Below are 17,453 nucleotides of genomic sequence, written 5' to 3'. Positions count from 1 at the left end.
CAAGAGTTGAGTGCAAAAGGCCCCCATTGGCATAAATCTGTGCGTTTAAGCTTTCAGTGGTACTAGATCACAAAATTCTGATCTAATCACATCTTTCACACTATGATTATTTTTTAGTCTCATTGTGTAAAATTGTTCTCTGCTACTACATATAACCCTATCAATTTTACATTCCATTACTATGCATCTGATAAAGTAGACTCTAATCTAGGAAGCCTCATAATTTCATTAGACTTTAAGCACCACAAGACCTTGTGATTTGTGTGAATACAATATTTTTTAAAAATCAAAAAAAAGTCACTGTAGAAGTTTTGAGGCTGAAATTGTGTACCCTGATAGCCAAATTGGGTATTCACAATTCTTATTTAGGGACTTTCCCAGGGCTTGTAAAATGGTTATTACATTTCATTTTTATATCTTAACAAATATGGCTGAGGAAGGTGAGCTTAAACAGTAAAACTCAGATAGTGAGTTTTAAAGAACAACAAAGAATCTTCCTAAATGAAGAAACACAATGGAACAGCTTCTGCTCACATGAAGTTCAATAGATGCAATAAAATGTCCATATACAAATCAATGGATTAGCACTATTCCCTCCAAAGGTAATGCTGTTTTCCCCCTTTATTCTTATAATGAGAAGTCATTATATACATGTTTACAATCTGGACTGGGTAAATATTCAAAAAATAACATCCCCAGTTAAAGAGAATTTTTGTGCAAAGGAATCATTAAAATAATCTTTAAAAACAGTATAATCTTTAAAAACAGTATTTGCAATACATGTAAATAGAAAAGGAGTGGATGGGGAAAGAGGCAAAAATTTAATGTGTCAGAAGAACATTATAAGGCCACAATCAGCTCCCATGCAGGCTAACATATACTCTAATGGTACATGGCCAGCCAGCTACAAGACATATCCAAAATTCTTCCTGAGCTTAGCCAAAGAACATTTCAATATAGTGTTCAAACAAGGGAAGGGGGAAATACAGAAAACAAGATATTCTACCTTATACTAGCCAAGCTAGATTTAATGATAGCTCCAACTATATACAGCATTGACTGTAACTATTAATAAAGCCGGTAAGGGGTGCTGGGAGGAGCTGTGATTCACCACCTAACCACCAATCAGGTTGGTTGTCCCAACTGCCCCATTCCAGATTGGCCGTACGTCCAATGAACCGCCAATCAAGAATGATGTCCTGCTCCTGGTTGCACCGCCCTCCAACTTCTTACATTTGGAAGAAGTTCCAGCCCAGTAAGCAGGAGCTGGGAGGGAGGGTGGAGGGCCTGGGACTGTGGACCGAAGGGGTGAAGAGGGGAGGTAGCCCCAGCCAGCACTCCCACCACCCCAAGCAGCTCCAGCCATGTCCTTGCCAGACCTTGGTAGAGCCGCTAGGAGGACTGGAGGAGGAGCGGACTGCCTGCCAGCAGAGCCCCCCCCCCCGCCATGAGAAGATCTGCTGAGGCCTTGATGGGCCTTTTGGGGGCAGTGGGGGGGAACAGACTGCTCCCCTGCACCTCCCCACCATGCTGAAAAGGATGCCGAGGCCTCTACAGACTTTCACTGGCCTGCCCGGGGGGGGGGTGACCTAGTGTCCGTTGTATACAGAGATACAATGGGCTTATTTGCTATATAGAACTAGGGGGCACACCCATTGCATTCAGGAATACAACGGGCGCTAGATTGAGGGGGTGGGGTGGAAGAACTCTGTAGATGGCCTCTCCCTCCCCCAGGAATGTCTGCAGACTAGAGTCCCCCAGGAAGGGAACTGACCAGTAGGGGCAGCTCTTATGCAACAGGGATCTGCAGACTCCAAACCTCCGAAGGAAGTGGAAGGAGGAGGGGGTGGTCAGGAGTGGAGGATGTAGGGTGATTGGCTGGCTGCTGGGCAAACAGGCAAACCAGTTGGAAGAGGAGGTACTCAGGGACAGGACACCTGCCCTGAGTAGATGTTAAGCGTTGAGTGGCACTTAAGCCATTAGACATGCTCCTATATTATGTGGAACATATTTAATTGTTTATTTAACCCAGGGTCCCCACCATGGTGCTTTTGGGTGCCATGGCACCCACCAACAACTTTCTTGGAGCCTGGCCCAACTGGGGTGGTGGGAGGCGTTGGGATGCATTGTCTATCTGATTCACCATCCGTCCAACGAATGGCTAGTCAGGTATGCTGTTCCACCCCTGGCCGCATCCCCTGCCAACTTCTTCCATGTGGAAGAAGTGCCAACCCGCTCTACTGGACTGACTGCAAGAGGTAAGGCAGCCAGTGAGCTCAAGCTGGAAAGGAAGGGGGGAGTGCCTAGAACTGTGGACCTGGGTTTGGGGGGAAGGAGCCCCCACCAGTGCTCCCCCCACCTGGTGCAGCCCTGCCTCATCCCCACCAGGCCTCAGCAGACTGCTCAGGTGAGCTGCCTGGATGGGGAAGGAAGGAAGCCCCCTGCCAGTGCTCCCTCCACCCCAAGCAGCTCTGCTGCAGCCTTACCAGGCCTCAGTGGGGGTGCCTGGGTCAGGGGGGAAGAGAGCCCCCACCAGCGTGCCCCCTGCCCCGAGCAACTCAGCTCGCCAGGGCTTCCCAAGTCGGTTGGGGGGGAATAATAGCGCCCATTGTATTTTTGGTACAACGGGCTTTTCTGCTAGTTTTATATTCTAATAGTCAAGTCAGGAAATCTTTGGATAGTTTAATCTGTTGAGCAGATCTCTTAATAAGCAAGATGGATCTTTCTATTAACCTGAAAAGGGCCCCAGATTTGACCAAAATATCACATATAGTTGTAAGGGATTCTCCCAGTGGCTGTAGCTAAATAACAACATCATTCCAGTGACTAAAATGCTGAAATAGAGGGCAGGGTACCTTTCAGACATAGTTTGGCCCTTGAGGGAGAGTCCAGGCCCGACTAAGGTGGTCAGCAGCTGGTTGAGAAATTCCTGGAGATTCTGTGATGGAGTATAAGGAGGCCAGAATTTAGAGATGAGAGAGGCCTCAGCTGGATATAATGCCAGAGCCCACCCTCAAAAGCAGATATTTTCACCACAGTGACAGATCTCTATAGTTTGGAATTCAGTTGTTATTTTGGGAAATTTCCAGGTCTCATCTGGAGGTTGGCAATCATAGGCATTGCAGCAGCCTTTGAGTGACTTGTAACCAGTCAACTTGCAATACTCAACTAGCCCTGACTGCTTGCTATTGTTTAACAGCAGCCTCTCGATGAAAGCCAGTATGGTGCAGAAGTTCAAGATTCATTATAAGGTCTGTGAGATTCATGTTCAAACCCTCACCTTGCTGTGGAAGTTCACTGAGTGATTTTTAACTAGTCCCATACATTCTATCTAATCTACATCGTTAGGTTGTTGTGCAGTTCCCCTAGAGCAGTGGTTCTCAACTTGGCGGTCGGGACCCCTCAGGGGGTCGAACAACCTTTTCACAGGGGTCATGGCACGGCGAGCAGCTTGGCCGGTGGGGAGGGGCATCACCAGTGTTGCTGCAAGATCGGCATGGTGGGACAAGGGGCAGAACTGAACTGAGAAACCCTGGGGGGAAAAAACAATTTATATACAATCATCAACAATGGATCTTCACGCCATTGGTCAGTTTCGGTTTAATTTCTATGAAAGAACACTTGCATAATTTTATGGTTGGGGGTCACCTCAACATGAGGAACTGTAATAAAGGGTCGCAGCATTAGGAAGTTTGAGATCCTCTGTCCTAGAGAAAGTGGCTGCTATGGAAGGTGGACTCTAGGCCCTTATATCCTTCTAAGGTCACTTCCCTCCCTAAACCTTGCCTTTCCAAGGCTCCACCCCCAAATCTACAGGAATTTTCCAACATTAAGCTGGCAACCCTAAGGGGAACTGATCACTGTGGTTAGGAGATTTGTTGTGATTCCCTAGAGGTTGACAACCCTAGAAAGAAAGCCAGGAAATGGGGAGAGACTACGGGGTCTTTCAGGAAAGGGAAAGAAGAATTAGTGAGGGAGGGGGAAACAAGATGCCTTCAGCAAGTCCTTGTGGGTTTCCACTTGTGCTATATATAATACTGTAGTTGGGTCAGACATAAAAAAGCTAAGAAGAAGAAGAAGAAGAGTTGGTTCTTATATGCCGCTTTTCCCTACCCAAAGGAGGCTCAAAGCGGCTTACAGTCGCCTTCCCATTCCTCTCCCCACAACAGACAACCTGTGGGGTGGGTGAGGCTGAGAGAGCCCTGATATTACTGCTTGATCAGAACAGTTTTATCAGTGCCGTGGCGAGCCCAAGGTCACCCTGCTGGTTGCATGTGGGGGAGCGCAGAATCGAACCTGGCATGCCAGATTAGAAGTCCGCACTCCTAACCACTGCACCAAACTGACTCTAAGAGGCATGCACCTATGTAGTACTGAACCATCCAGTGTTGGAACTTTTCCCTTGCCTGGGCTCAGATACCAGAAGTGACCTCAAGTAGGAGAAAAGTCCCTGGCGTGATGAACTGTGACATAATCACTTACAGGTTGGTAAGCTGTGGAAAGGCTTAACTTTCTTTGTTTATGCACAGCATTGTGGGGGCATTTTAGAGCTGAAGCTGGAGGAGGGAGCTAAGGAAATCATGTTCTAGAAACTCCTTCCATCAGAGGAGATCCAAATCAACAATTACTCCCACTTCCCATTCCATATCACTGACTACTGTTCGTATGGAAAGAATATACCAGTTACGCCAAAATACTGGAGGCAGAGTGGGTAGAAAAAGAAATCTACACAGACCCATCTTCTGAGAGCGCCTTGTGTGCCCAGCACAACACCTGCTGCTGCTCTCACTGTCAGGACATTTGGAATACAGAATTTAGAAAGAGACAGCTTGCAAATGTCACAAGCCACTTACAATCTCTTGGCTGACACCACCTACACTACCCAAACAGGCAGCCTGCGGAACAGTTCCTAAACCAAATTATCCCTACTTGGAATTATAGTGGTTTTGTTTTTTTTAATCCCTAAATTAGTACAATGCATTCTAGCATACAAATCTAAACAAAGGGAACCATCTAGCATTAACACCTCCACACTGTATTGCCCTTGCAAGTCTCTAACTAAGGAACTTGTCAATCTTTACTTATGGAGCTAAGCTAGCCGAGGAAGACTATCCTACCTTCGCCTCTGTGTCAAGGTTCATTTCTCTAAGGTAGGAAAACATATATATATTCAATATAAAATAACAAAAAGCTTTAGGTATAGCCATGGAGAGAAACACTTTAAAGGAATCATTAAAGTATAAGTAATTAAACCAACTGAAGAGAAGATTATGTTTCTGAGTTATTAAAATTCATGCCACCTTGCTGTTAGGGTTGAGTTTTTGTCTTCTTCAGCATTGACAATTTCCTCATGAACTGATTAAAATTAATATTAGACACTTCGTCGTAACTATATACTATTGAGCACATCTTATCATAGGATCTCAAATCAGAGTGTCAATATAGATTCAACGGTGACTGTTTTTCACAAAGAGACGAGCACTTCAGTTTTAAATCCACTATCAAAACAAAGATGAATAGTGATGGTTTACTAAACAGTTTTTTTTTTAACTGAGCCTCCAGGAAGGCTGGTATAATAAGGTAAAGCTAAAGGTATCCCCCGTGCAAGTACCGGGTCATGCCTGACCCCTGGGGTGACGCCCTCTAGCGTAGCGATCCCCAACCTGTGGGCTCCGGACCACATATGGTCCGTCGACTAATTGGAGGTGGGCCACGAAGGACGCCTCCTCCCCCTCCCCCGGCCCTTTACTTCATCCTGCCTGGCCCTTTACAACACACTTCGGGTGTCATTGTTTCCCATCACTCCCAGATGGAGTATCTTGTTGCAGAGAAACAAGCTCAGGGTTCCCATTGATTTGTCATTGTCATGAGTTAAAATTTCCATGAAAATAAAATATTCCTTATGTTCATTGTTGTGGTGTGTCTGTATCTTATTTTGAAGGGATGTTTAAACATTACCGTAGCGATCAGAAAGCGTTAGGGCAGTGGTTGAGAGTAGAGGAGTAAACTACCCCCCCACCGGGCCTCAGTAAAAGGCGTTGAGTGATCCCCGGTGATAAAAAGGTTGGGGACCACTGCTCTAGCGTTTTCATGGCAGACTCAATACTGGGTGGTTTGCCAGTGCCTTCCCCAGTCATTACTGTTTACCCCCCAGCAAGCTGGGTACTCATTTTACCGATCTCGGAAGGATGGAAGACTGAGTCAACCTTGAGCCTGCTGCTGGGATTGAACTCCCAGCCTCATGGGCAGAGCTTCAGACTGCATGTCGCTGCCTTACCACTCTGCGCCACAAGAGGCTCAGGTATAATAAACAAACAAACAAACAAACAAAAGCTTGGTTTACTGTTACTTTAAGTTTTCCATCCACTGCTATTCAATGTAGGATGCTTTTTGGTTGCTGCTGCTTGCACAGGATGGCCATTACAAAAAGGATGGAAGATTATTCAAAAAAGGTGATTGCACTTACAGGTATAGAGAACCCACTTAACAAGTTATGTAATAAGCATAGTGGAGGGACAGTACACTGCTTTTCCACCATACAAAGCAGACTGCCACCACATTTATATTATCCTTTTCCCATAGGTCAGAGGTTCTGAATAAAAATAAATCATTCAATGACTATAGAGTTTCATATTTTCCCAGCCTAATAAAGTGCTTGCAACCTACACTGCATAAAAAGCCCTGGTAAATAAAACAGGCCTGCTGTGCTTCATAAGAGTTTCCAAGGATGGCAGTTCTTTCCAGTCCTTGAGGAGCCAATTCCATAAAGTGGGAGAAACCACAGAATATGATGTGAACCAGGCCTAGATCTTTTGTTTACTCTTTTCAGTTTTGTTTTATGCCATATTCTTATGTTTACTGTAACCACTGCTGTCTCATTATAGACATACTCAACGTTAGAAGTTGCTTGTTTAATATTTAATGCTTTGTTGTTGTTGTTATGTGTGAAGTCGTGTCCGACCCATCGCGACCCCATGGACAATGATCCTCCAGACCTTCCTGTCCTCAACCATTCCCCGGAGTCCATTTAAGTTTGCACCTACTGCTTCAGTGACTCCATCCAGCCACCTCCTTCTCTGTCGTCCCCTTCTTCTTTTGCCCTCAATTGCTCCCAGCATTAGGCTCTTCTCCAGGGAGTCCTTCCTTCTCATGAGATGGCCAAAGTATTTGAGTTTCATCTTCAGGATCTGGCTTTCTAAAGAGCAGTCAGGGTTGATCTCCTCTAGGACTGACCGGTTTGTTCGCCTTGCAGTCCAAGGGACTCGCAAGAGTCTTCTCCAGCACCAGAGTTCAAAAGCCTCAATTCTTTGACGCTCGGCCTTCCTTATGGTCCAACGTTCGCAGCCATACATTGCAACTGGGAATACCATAGCCTTGACTAAACGCACTTTTGTTGGCAGGGTGATGTCTCTGCTTTTTAGAATGCTGTCTAGATCTGCCATAGCTTTCCTCCCCAGGAGCAAGCGTCTTTTAATTTCTTTGCTGCAGTCCCCATCTGCAGTGATCTTGGAGCCCAGGAAAATAAAATCTGTCACTATCTCCATTTCTTCCCCATCTATTTGCCAGGAATTGAGAGGGCCGGATGCCATGATCTTTGTTTTCTTGATGTTGAATTTCAAGCCAACTTTTGCACTCTCCTCCTTCACCCGCATCAACAGGCTCTTTAGTTCCTCTTCACTTTCTGCCATTAGAGTGGTATCATCTGCATATCTGAGGTTGTTGATATTTCTCCCTGCAATCTTGATCCCAATTTGTGACTCCTCTAATCCCGCATTTCTCATGATGTGCTCTGCATACAAGTTAAATAGGCAAGGCGACAGTATATAGCCTTGCCGAACTCCTTTCTCAATTTTGAACCAATCAGTGATTCCATGTTCAGTTCTCACTGTTGCTTCTTGACCTGCATATAAATTTCTCAAGTAACAAATAAGATGCTCTGGTATTCCCATCTCTTTAAGAACTTGCCACAATTTGTTGTGCTCCACACAATCAAAGGCTTTAGCATAGTCAATGAAGCAGAAGTAGACGTTCTTCTGGTACTCCCTAGCTTTCTCCATGATCCAGCGTATGTTGGCAATTTGATCTCTAGTTCCTCTGCCTCTTCGAAATCCTGCCTGTACTTCTGGAAGTTCTCGGTCCACATATTGCTGGAGCCTAGCTTGTAGGATTTTGAGCATAACTTTGCTAGCATGAGAAATTAGTGCAATGGTGCGGTAGTTTGAACATTCTTTGGCATTGCCCTTCTTTGGGATTGGAATGTAAACTGACCTTTTCCAATCCTGTGGCCATTGTTGAGTTTTCCAAATTTGCTGGCATATTGAGTGTAGCACTTTTACTGCATCGTCCTTTAAGATTTTGAATAGTTCAACTGGAATGCTGTCACCACCACTAGCTTTATTGTTGCTCAATTTAATGCTTTATTAATACTAATAATAAATCTAGGCCTGCAGTACTCCAAGGGCAGCAATTTAATCATTCAATTTTTCTGTTCTATATTGCCCTCATCAACAATGAGGGATTTAACATTAGTTTCCCTGCATTCCTGTTGTTTAAAGATTCTGCCTTTGTTAGGGTTTGTCTTTCAGTGATTTGGGTTTAGACAGAGGCCACTGCTTTCTACTAAGTTCGAAAGAAACTATCAGACACCTTGCAGTTGGCTGGGCTAGAACTTCCAGGTCAGGCCTGCCATCTTCCTCTAAAGGAAACATCAAGGTAGCACCTATTGGAATGACCCTCCACCATGGACTATGACATTTGGTATAATGCTCTGATCCTCATATTGCCATGGAGCCTTGGAATGTTTTGTTGGAGAAGACAGATGGTGGGTGAAATATGTGTAAAGGATTTGTTACCACATAAGTTGGCCATATTTCAGTGGTGAGCAGCCAGGGAAGGTGTATTGATATGCAATGGAAGTCTTAATAAATTCTTGATGCATCTGTTTTATCTACTTCTACATCTGTTTTATCTACATGCCATGCCTGTTAAAAATATTTCCCCATCATACGCTATGTGATCACAGAAGAGGCTGTTGACCTAGCATATTAGAATGAGACATGTAGCAATGGTGGCAGTGAATCTTTTCTGTGCCTGTTAGCTCTACAAGGTTTGTAACCCTTCATCAAGCTTGATGAAGGGGTAGTAGGTACAGTCCACTGAAAGAATCTCTCATTTTGCAGATACCCAGTGAATACATGGACCAACTTTGATTACACAGAATTGGATTCCAGGGACAGGATCCTACTGGTATACCATCCAACTAGCTCTCTGGTGGGTCCCTCAGGGAGAAGATCTTAAGTCTACTGGTGCAGTCCCCCTAGACTGGTTGCTCATAGGGGCATCAACATTAGCATCAAGTCTATTTCATCTGATACTGCTCAGAACATCTTAACTTCCATGGCAACCATAGGATGTACCATATTGCACATGAAAAAGGGACACAATAAATATATTATTTTAGTACTATCTCTGTCATGTCCTTTGTGGCATCCTGGAAAGCATGTATGTTAAGGATCAGACAGGGTCACTCCCTATTGTTGCTGCCCTTTCACCATAGAACTTTTGTCCCCAGATATTCTATGGAGTTGTCAGAATTGAGGCAAATCAGTAAATATTTATTTTTGAGCAACACTGGACAACATTCAGGGCAAGTCAACAGGACACAGATATAGTCTATGTGCATGCCAATGAAGACCCAACTATTCAGTTTTCTATGAATAATTTCATTTATTCTCCCTGACTGAAAAAGATGGGGTTCTTGGGATTTTGAAATCTACAACTTACACACTTGATCCATGTCTTTCATGGCTCATTAAGATCTGTCAAGAAAATAAATGCATTTTAGTTCAGGGTTCTCTTCCACAGGAGTTGAGACAACTGTTCCACCTGTTAGAAAAACTTTACCAAAGAGTTTATGGCAAACTGTAGACCTGTAACAAGTTTCCCATTTTGGAGGGAACCTATTTAGCAGACAGTGGCAGACTAACTCCAGGTGTGGTAGAGCAAGATTCCCTTGATTCTTTTTCATTTGATTTATGAGAACTGATTTGATGGTATTAATGAATAATTTCTCACTGCAAATGGACACTGCAGTTGTACCTCAAAGCTGTATTTGATATGGCAGATCATATCCTCTCCTTATACAATTTGGAGCAGGAGACTGGGAATAACAATACTTTTAATATTTTAATATTTATACAAAAACAATAATGAATAAAGCCATCTACAACCTGGGAGCTGAGCATTATCAAAACACTGGACCTTTATATTTGTTTGTCATGATGTACAGATGAATTCATCTCTGTCCTGAATCATTATTTTGAAGTAGAGATCAAATACATGAGGCAAAAAAGGTGGAAGAAAAGTTGGGTTTTATACCCCACTTTTCACTACCCAAAGGAGTCTCAAAACAGCTTACGACTGCCTTCCCTTCCTCTCTTTACAACAGACACCCTGTGAGGTAGATGAGGCTGAGAGAGCTCTGACAGACTGCTTGTGAAAACAGCTCTAACAGTACTGTGACTAATCCAAGGCCACCTAACTGGCTGCAAGTGGAGGAGCAGGGAGTCAAACCTGTTTTCTCAGATTAAAAGCCACTGCTCTTAACTACTACACCAAGCTTCAGTGCTGATGACTGGGAAAATGAACACTTTGAGGAGAACTAATCTACACAGAACAGAGGGGACCATACTGGCTCTGTCCCATCACATGTAGAATCCAGGTATGAAGCCAGCTTTGCTTTTTGAAGGATAAGCTGTTGCAAGAAGTACTTTCTACCATTTATATCTGACACTAAGCTTCTTGTCCTTTCTTGACTCCATTGTTCTAAACACAGTAAACCACCTTCCTGTAAATTGGAATATTGTATTGTGCTCTACATGAAATTATCCTTGAAAATTCAGAAACTACAGCTGGTGCAAAATACAACTATTCACTTCTTGAGTAATGTAGGGCATGAAATGCATATTACTCCAATTTTGCAAGAGTTTCATTGGCTGCCTGTTGGTCTTCAGGAGAAATTCAAGGTGCTGGTCAATCTTTAAATCCTTCATGACCCACATATTTGAAGAGCTGATTGTCCCCATATAGATGCATCATCTCATGTTTGCTTTCAGGAGGACTGCTTGCCCTTCACAGAACTGATTGCCCTTTGGGTGGTCCCATCCACTCTCTGGAATGGCCTGCCAGGAGGCACGAGGAGTTTCTTCCATAGCCAATTTCATAAACTTATCTATAGCAGCCTGATTTTGTCAGGTCTCTTGCAAGGTTATTTTCTGCTGTATCTCTGTGCTGTTTTAATTTCATGATTTTTTGGGTTGATTAATTTAATGATTTGGTTATTGGTTTTGAGATAATATTTAGACTCTTTTGAAGTCACTGGTAGTTCAAGGGTTGTTTGGTTTGTTATGCTATTTTATTGTTGTTGTTTTTTAATGGTTATTCAGTTCATGCAGAAAAGCAAGGTAGATTTTATACAAACAAATTCAGGGGAAACATTAAAAATATTATCCATGTAGTCAAGTCATTTAAGTATCCTCATTAATATCTGGACTCACTCACTCAGAAATATATATGATTGGCTATTGATACACTGAAGACCTACACAAACTATTTTCACAGCTAGAACTCATATATTCAATGTGCATAAAGTTTCATCTTTTCCCACTTCAACAAATGCTCACACAAATCAGGAGAACAATTTTAGTGGTGAAACCACCTAGTATTGGAAGGCTTTAAAAGCCCCATTATTTTCCATGCAACCTTCCCTCTGAAAATGGAGTCCCAGTGGCTGCATTTGGCTGTTTTAAAAAGTCTATTAACAGGATCATGGATCTTCATGTGATGCACAGTTTTGCACAGCAGTTGTAGAGCACAGTATCTGGGATGCCTGATCCTTTGTTTTTGAGACAAGATATCATGGGTTCAAGGCAATTATGAACAATCCTATGTATTTCCCATATATAAGGTTGTAAATGTACTTAAAGGTACAGTCAATTTCCACAGTGAGGCTATTGGTAAAAAGGAAACAATGAGTTCTGGCATTATTTGCTGGGTAATTACGACATGGGAGTAGGATGGCATTTCCATTATTACTTTTAAAAATAAAGGAAAGGCAAATATCATAGTATAGATTATAAAATAATAAAATATTTACTTTAGGAAAAAGATAATTCTGATATAAGTGACATGTTCCTGCTTCTTCTGTGACTGTGATCAGAAAGGTGAAAAGCAACAGGGGCGGGGGAGGGGGCGGGGATACAAACCAACAGTACCATTCAGAATCTGTATTTTTTATAGGCAGTTTTCTAGGATAAAATATGGCAACACTGCATTTCATGACAAAGTTAAGAGATGCCTACAGAGAAAGCAAGTATCAAAGGATAATACTAGAAACATTTTCTTGGGACTAAGCCCCACTGAACTCAGTGCAGATCACATCAAGTGGCACACAAGAACAAATAAAATGTTTAAAAAAGCACAAAGAGGCATGCCTTCTCATAAGACTATCCCTAAAACACACAAAACATTGATTTAGATAGTATAAAAATAATGAAACTACATCTTCTTCTGAATTAAAACAGAACAAACAAGAGGGAACTTTTTTAGTTTCTTGTAATAGAATGTGTCATGGAAATATAACAGTTGAAAAAGATCAATCAGTAAGATCCTCCAACAGTTGATGTAGCCTCCCAATCTGCCCACAAGCTAACTGGCTCCATGACTGAAGTTGATTGGCTACCAGCAATGGATATTGAATCATAATAGATTAGAAGCAGGCAAGCTAACAGTAGTGACAGACATGACCTAGTAAAATGTTGGGAATCATCCACGACTAAAGGCATTTATTCTATAAAAACCAGTGGAAAAATAAGTCTTGATATTATGTCTGTTTTCCCCATTTCCACGTATCAAAGGCAGTATGGGAAACTCAAAAATAACAGGCACTACACTAATATAAAGGCCAGGGACATCATCATTGAGAAATAAAGTCATCACAGCCCAGTACCTCTGGAGTTCTTAAAAATCCAGCAAGTCAACAGAACTTTTCAATCAGTGTACTTTGGTTAGAAACTCATATGCAAGTGGACAATACAGCACAACATGATATCAAGTTATTTTAACCAAGCTAACATCTGTAACACCTTCTTCTCACAAATTCCATTACGACAAATTCAGAATCAGAATCACACAGAGCAGGAAGAGACCACAAAGTGCCATCCTGTCTAGCTCCCAACTTCTTTGGGAGTTAACAATCACGCACTCCTGACAGTGTCCATCCACCTCCCAAAAGTTTCCAATGAAGGAGACTCCACCACCCTCAGAGGCAGCACATTCCATCTATGAACAGCATCTCCTCTTATTGTAACTCTCTCACCGAATGCTACCCAGGAGGATGGCAGCCAATGGCCTCTCTGTCAGAAATGGTTCCAAATTTGTTTATAGTGCTGCTTCATACAGCTCCAGTCCTTTTATTACTACAATTTATCTCACACTACAGTTATTCAGGCCACTTTACAATCTAACTCCCCCCTCCCCTCATATAGTATGTGGCTTTCAAGCTGAATAGAGACAAAATAAAAAGACAACAGTTTGCCATTGAAAGATCTGGTGTTTTGTAAAAGAATATAAGGGTGTCATGGTCTTCAGGAAAGATTCCGTGCCCCTGTCAGTTGCACAACAGGCAGAAATGCAACAGGTGTAGAGAGTGTAGCATAGTGAGTGATTAGGATGTGAGGGACTGAGGTTCAGATCTCCATTCCGTGATGGGGCTCACTACAGAGCCAGCTTGGTGTAGTGGTTAGGAGGGTGGACTTATAATCTGGCAAGCCAGGTTTGATTCTGCACTCCCCCACATGCAGCCAGCTGAGTGACCTTGGGCTCGCCATGGCACTGATAAAGCTGTTCTGACCGAGCAGTGATATCAGGGCTCTCTCAGCCTCACCTACTTCACAGGTTGTCTGTTGCAGGGAAAGGAAAGGTGAATGCAAGCCGTTTTGAGACTCCTTCGGGTAAAGAAAAATGGCATATAAGAACCAACTCTTCTTCTTCTAGATCAGTGGTCCCCAACCTTTTTATCACCCGGGACCAATCAATGCTAGACAATTCTACTGAGGCCCAGGGGAGGGGGCAGTCTTTTGCTGAGGGACATTGCTGCCGCCTGAGCCCCTGTTCCACTTGCTTTCCTGCCAGCACCACTGACTTTCCACCGCCCACTGGGGGTCACTGCCAGCAGCTGTGCAGTGCCATGCCAAGGGGGAGCCCCAGCCATGGCTGCCGTTGGAGAGCACCAAAGGTGAGCCAGCGGCAGAGTTGCAGGGCAGCTCCTGTGGCAGCAGCTGGGGAGGAGGACAAGGAGGAGCCGCGGCCCGATACTGACTGATCCACGGACTGGTACTGGTCCCCGGACCGGGGGTTGGGGACCACTCTGTGCCAGTCAGTCAGTCACTCTCTCTCTCTCTCTCTTTTGCCTAACCAACCTCACAGGGTTGTTGGTGTTACGATCAAATAAGGGAGGGGAGAATCCACATTGGATCCTGGGGGGGGGGGTGAAGGCGGACAATAAATAGCATCTGTAATCAAAACATGACCCCTCACTGTGTTTGTCCGTTGAATTTCAGCCTGCTGAGTAGTTGTGAACTCATAATACCTCTTGCTAAAACTGCAGTAAAAGGGGACCTTGTATTTGCAAAGTCCTGACAGAAGACTGCTCTTGGGCACTCTGTGCCAATCACAGCAGTTTGATCACTCTTCTTCCCCTATTTGAACAGAAGATCTTTCATTCTTTGAAAGATGGATATTTTCCTCACTTGCCCATACAGGAATCCCTACAGGTATCAGTGAAAGAACAACGCTTTCCTGCATTGCCTTCAGGAGAAGAGAGGAAGTCAGTAAGGTAGTTCATGAAACTACTGTCCTGCAAGTCAGAATAGGCTTAGGTTACCGTCTCCAGAACAAAGGGTGCATTTACAGGCATTGTTCATGTTTTCATTGTGCAAGCAAAAGTTGCTTGGGCTTCTCCCAGTCCCACCTCTATATGCAATAACTCAGTGACAGCACATTTACAAGGATATCGTTTTGTATCAGACTAATTAAAAATAGACCACTGCCGGCTACTCAAAGTCGCCAAAACAGATTAGCATCACCCTGCACGATCAAAAGAGTGGTACTTCTGGAGAGCTCACCCCAAAGTGTGAGAAATTATGAATGGTGAAAGATGTAACTGATTCATATTAAGTACCGCATCGATTCCCCCCCCCCCAAGCTTCCCGCACCCCGAGATTAGCGGGATTCCCTGACTTGCTTGCTGTGGTGTGCATAACCGCCTTCCCTCTGCGACTCACTTTCCAATCTTCCAGATCAAGGAGAGCACCAGGTTGCTGGGAACTAATTAGCAGCTTATCCGTAACAAGTAGCAATCAGACCCCGAAAGGCTTTCGCGTGACAGACCCTCCGCTATTCTTACATGCAAAAGCAACACACCGATGCAGGGTGGAAAAATAACCTGCACATTCTCGAGCACACTTTCACACGATTTCCTCCCCCCCCCCCCCCGTTTGCACAGCCGCCTAACCCAGATCCAACGGCAACTTCCCACGCCTTCCAAGCACCTCCCGCCTAGGCAGTTTTGCACACGCGCGCGCACACAGACACTCGTGCAACCACATGAAGCCGTGCGCGCAAGTACTCCACGCGGCTGCCTGCAGGACAGCGACCGCTTACCTAGCCCCGGCACGAAGGTGTTGAGGAATAAACAGATCACGGCAACAGGAAACGGCATATAGGGAATAGCCGCCCGCAGAGGCCCCTTCTTCTCTCGAACTTGCACCACTACTCCGCCCGAGGAAGAGCCGGCGCCCCGACCAGCGTCCCCAGTCGCGGCTCCGGCCGAGTCCCCTTCTTTGGGACCGTGGTCCATGACGCCTGTTGAAGCGGGCTTGCCACGAGAAGGGACGAGAGGGCACGAGACAACCGCGCCCCAAAGGCTCTTCGGGGCGAGAGTCCGACTCTGCCAAAGCGGCCGCCTGGTCTGTGCCTCTGGAGTGGAAAGAGCGCGAGGCACGAAAGCGAACACGCGCCCAGGCTTAAAGAGACAGCGCAGCGGCGCCCTCTCTCCAAGTCTGTCTCTCACACTCTCCCTCTCGCGCGCTCTCCGAGTTGTTCGGGCCACGCGAACACGCGCGCGCTCCTGGTTCTGCTTGGCTACCCTTCCCGCCGAGAAGCGCGCGGAGCCTCGTGCGCCCACGGCCTCCTTTCCCGCTTCTTCAGCGCCTCCCTTTCTCTTTGTCTCTCAGTTACACACACAAAGTTTTCCGACTCTTCATCGCAGCCCTCAAGCAGAAATTCAGCAAGGGAAGCTCTTTCTTTTTCTTTGTACGATGTCCGAAAAACAGCGCCTGACGTTCTGCCAGTGAAGGCACTAGAAGCCCTCCTCCCCTTCCCCGAGGGTGCGGTATGTATTAATAGTCAATTGGAATTTAAACTAGCCCAGACTTCCCAAATTACCGTCTGCATTGTGGGAACTCGTTTTCTGCCTGTTTGCGCACAAGTTGGCAAGGGCACTTTTTCTTGACATGGTGCTATGCTTTGTAAAGATATAATGATCCATGTCACAACTAGGTTTAGTACACAGAAAGCGAAAACGCTTTGGCACTTGACAAGTGATTCATTTACAACAGCTTGTCCTGTGGACATCCTACTTCTGTCCCTGCCACGGCCACCCACAAACTGAGTTGCTGTGGAGTAGAGAAAATAGCCAGATCCACCCATCAAGCCCCCTGCATATTGAGAGTCTCCACACCGAAGTAATTTAAGCAGTGCTGCTGCTTGTTTGTGTGCATTCAAGCAAAATATCACATCAGGAAGTTAACATGCTAGGGATTCATTCTGTGGTGCAGTTAGAGTGATTGTAAGATCTGGGAGGCCTGGGTTTAAATTCCCACTCAATCATGAACCTTGCTCCACACTATGCTCTTTGGGGTCCAAGTGCACCCACTGTTTGTGGGTGTTCCCAGTTTCTGTCAAGTAAAAGTTTGCTGGAAGTTCTCTGTTGAAACTTAGATTCTAAGGCATGGGGGGGACTGATTTGTATGAGGACTGTTGAGAAGAGGGGGCTTAAGACTTCACCCCTATACACTTTTCCTAACCTGAAACATACCCAGAGAGTTAATATATTCCCTGCTGGGGAAATCTGAACTGCATGTGCTAATAGGGCTACATATAAATTTCCTCAATGGCATGATCCTGAATCAAATTTGGCCTCTATGTGCCTGAGAATCTAAAATTTCTAGCTGGAACTCCTACTGCACATCTGATCATCAGGATACAAGACTGACACAGGGCAGACCAATAAAATCAGAGTCCAGCAGCACCTTTAAGACCAACAAAGATTTATTCAGGGCGTGAGCTTTCAAATGCAAGCGCTCTTCGTCAGACAGGGCAGACTAGTAAACAGC

At 44.7% G+C, this 17,453-nt stretch overlaps 1 protein-coding gene across 3 annotated transcripts in view; it reads right to left on the bottom strand.

Annotated features, from left to right (window-relative positions):
• Positions 1 to 16,401, bottom strand: part of STUM (stum, mechanosensory transduction mediator homolog) — an 87,886-nt gene extending 71,485 nt beyond the window's left edge. The window contains exon 1 of one of the 3 annotated variants that reach the window (XM_077340854.1): positions 15,721 to 16,401. In XM_077340854.1, coding sequence (XP_077196969.1) covers positions 15,721 to 15,916 — 196 coding nt within the window. In that variant the 5' untranslated portion in view covers positions 15,917 to 16,401. The remainder of the gene's footprint in view (positions 1 to 15,720) is intronic. The other 2 variants (XM_077340859.1, XM_077340866.1) reach the window with 2 other exon arrangements.
• Positions 16,402 to 17,453: the final 1,052 nt, after the last annotated feature.

This window comes from Paroedura picta, chromosome 1, assembly GCF_049243985.1.
Source record: "Paroedura picta isolate Pp20150507F chromosome 1, Ppicta_v3.0, whole genome shotgun sequence".
Lineage (NCBI taxonomy): Eukaryota > Metazoa > Chordata > Lepidosauria > Squamata > Gekkonidae > Paroedura > Paroedura picta.
Note: the sequence above shows the minus strand (reverse complement) of the source record. Positions and strands in the feature narration are given on the sequence as shown.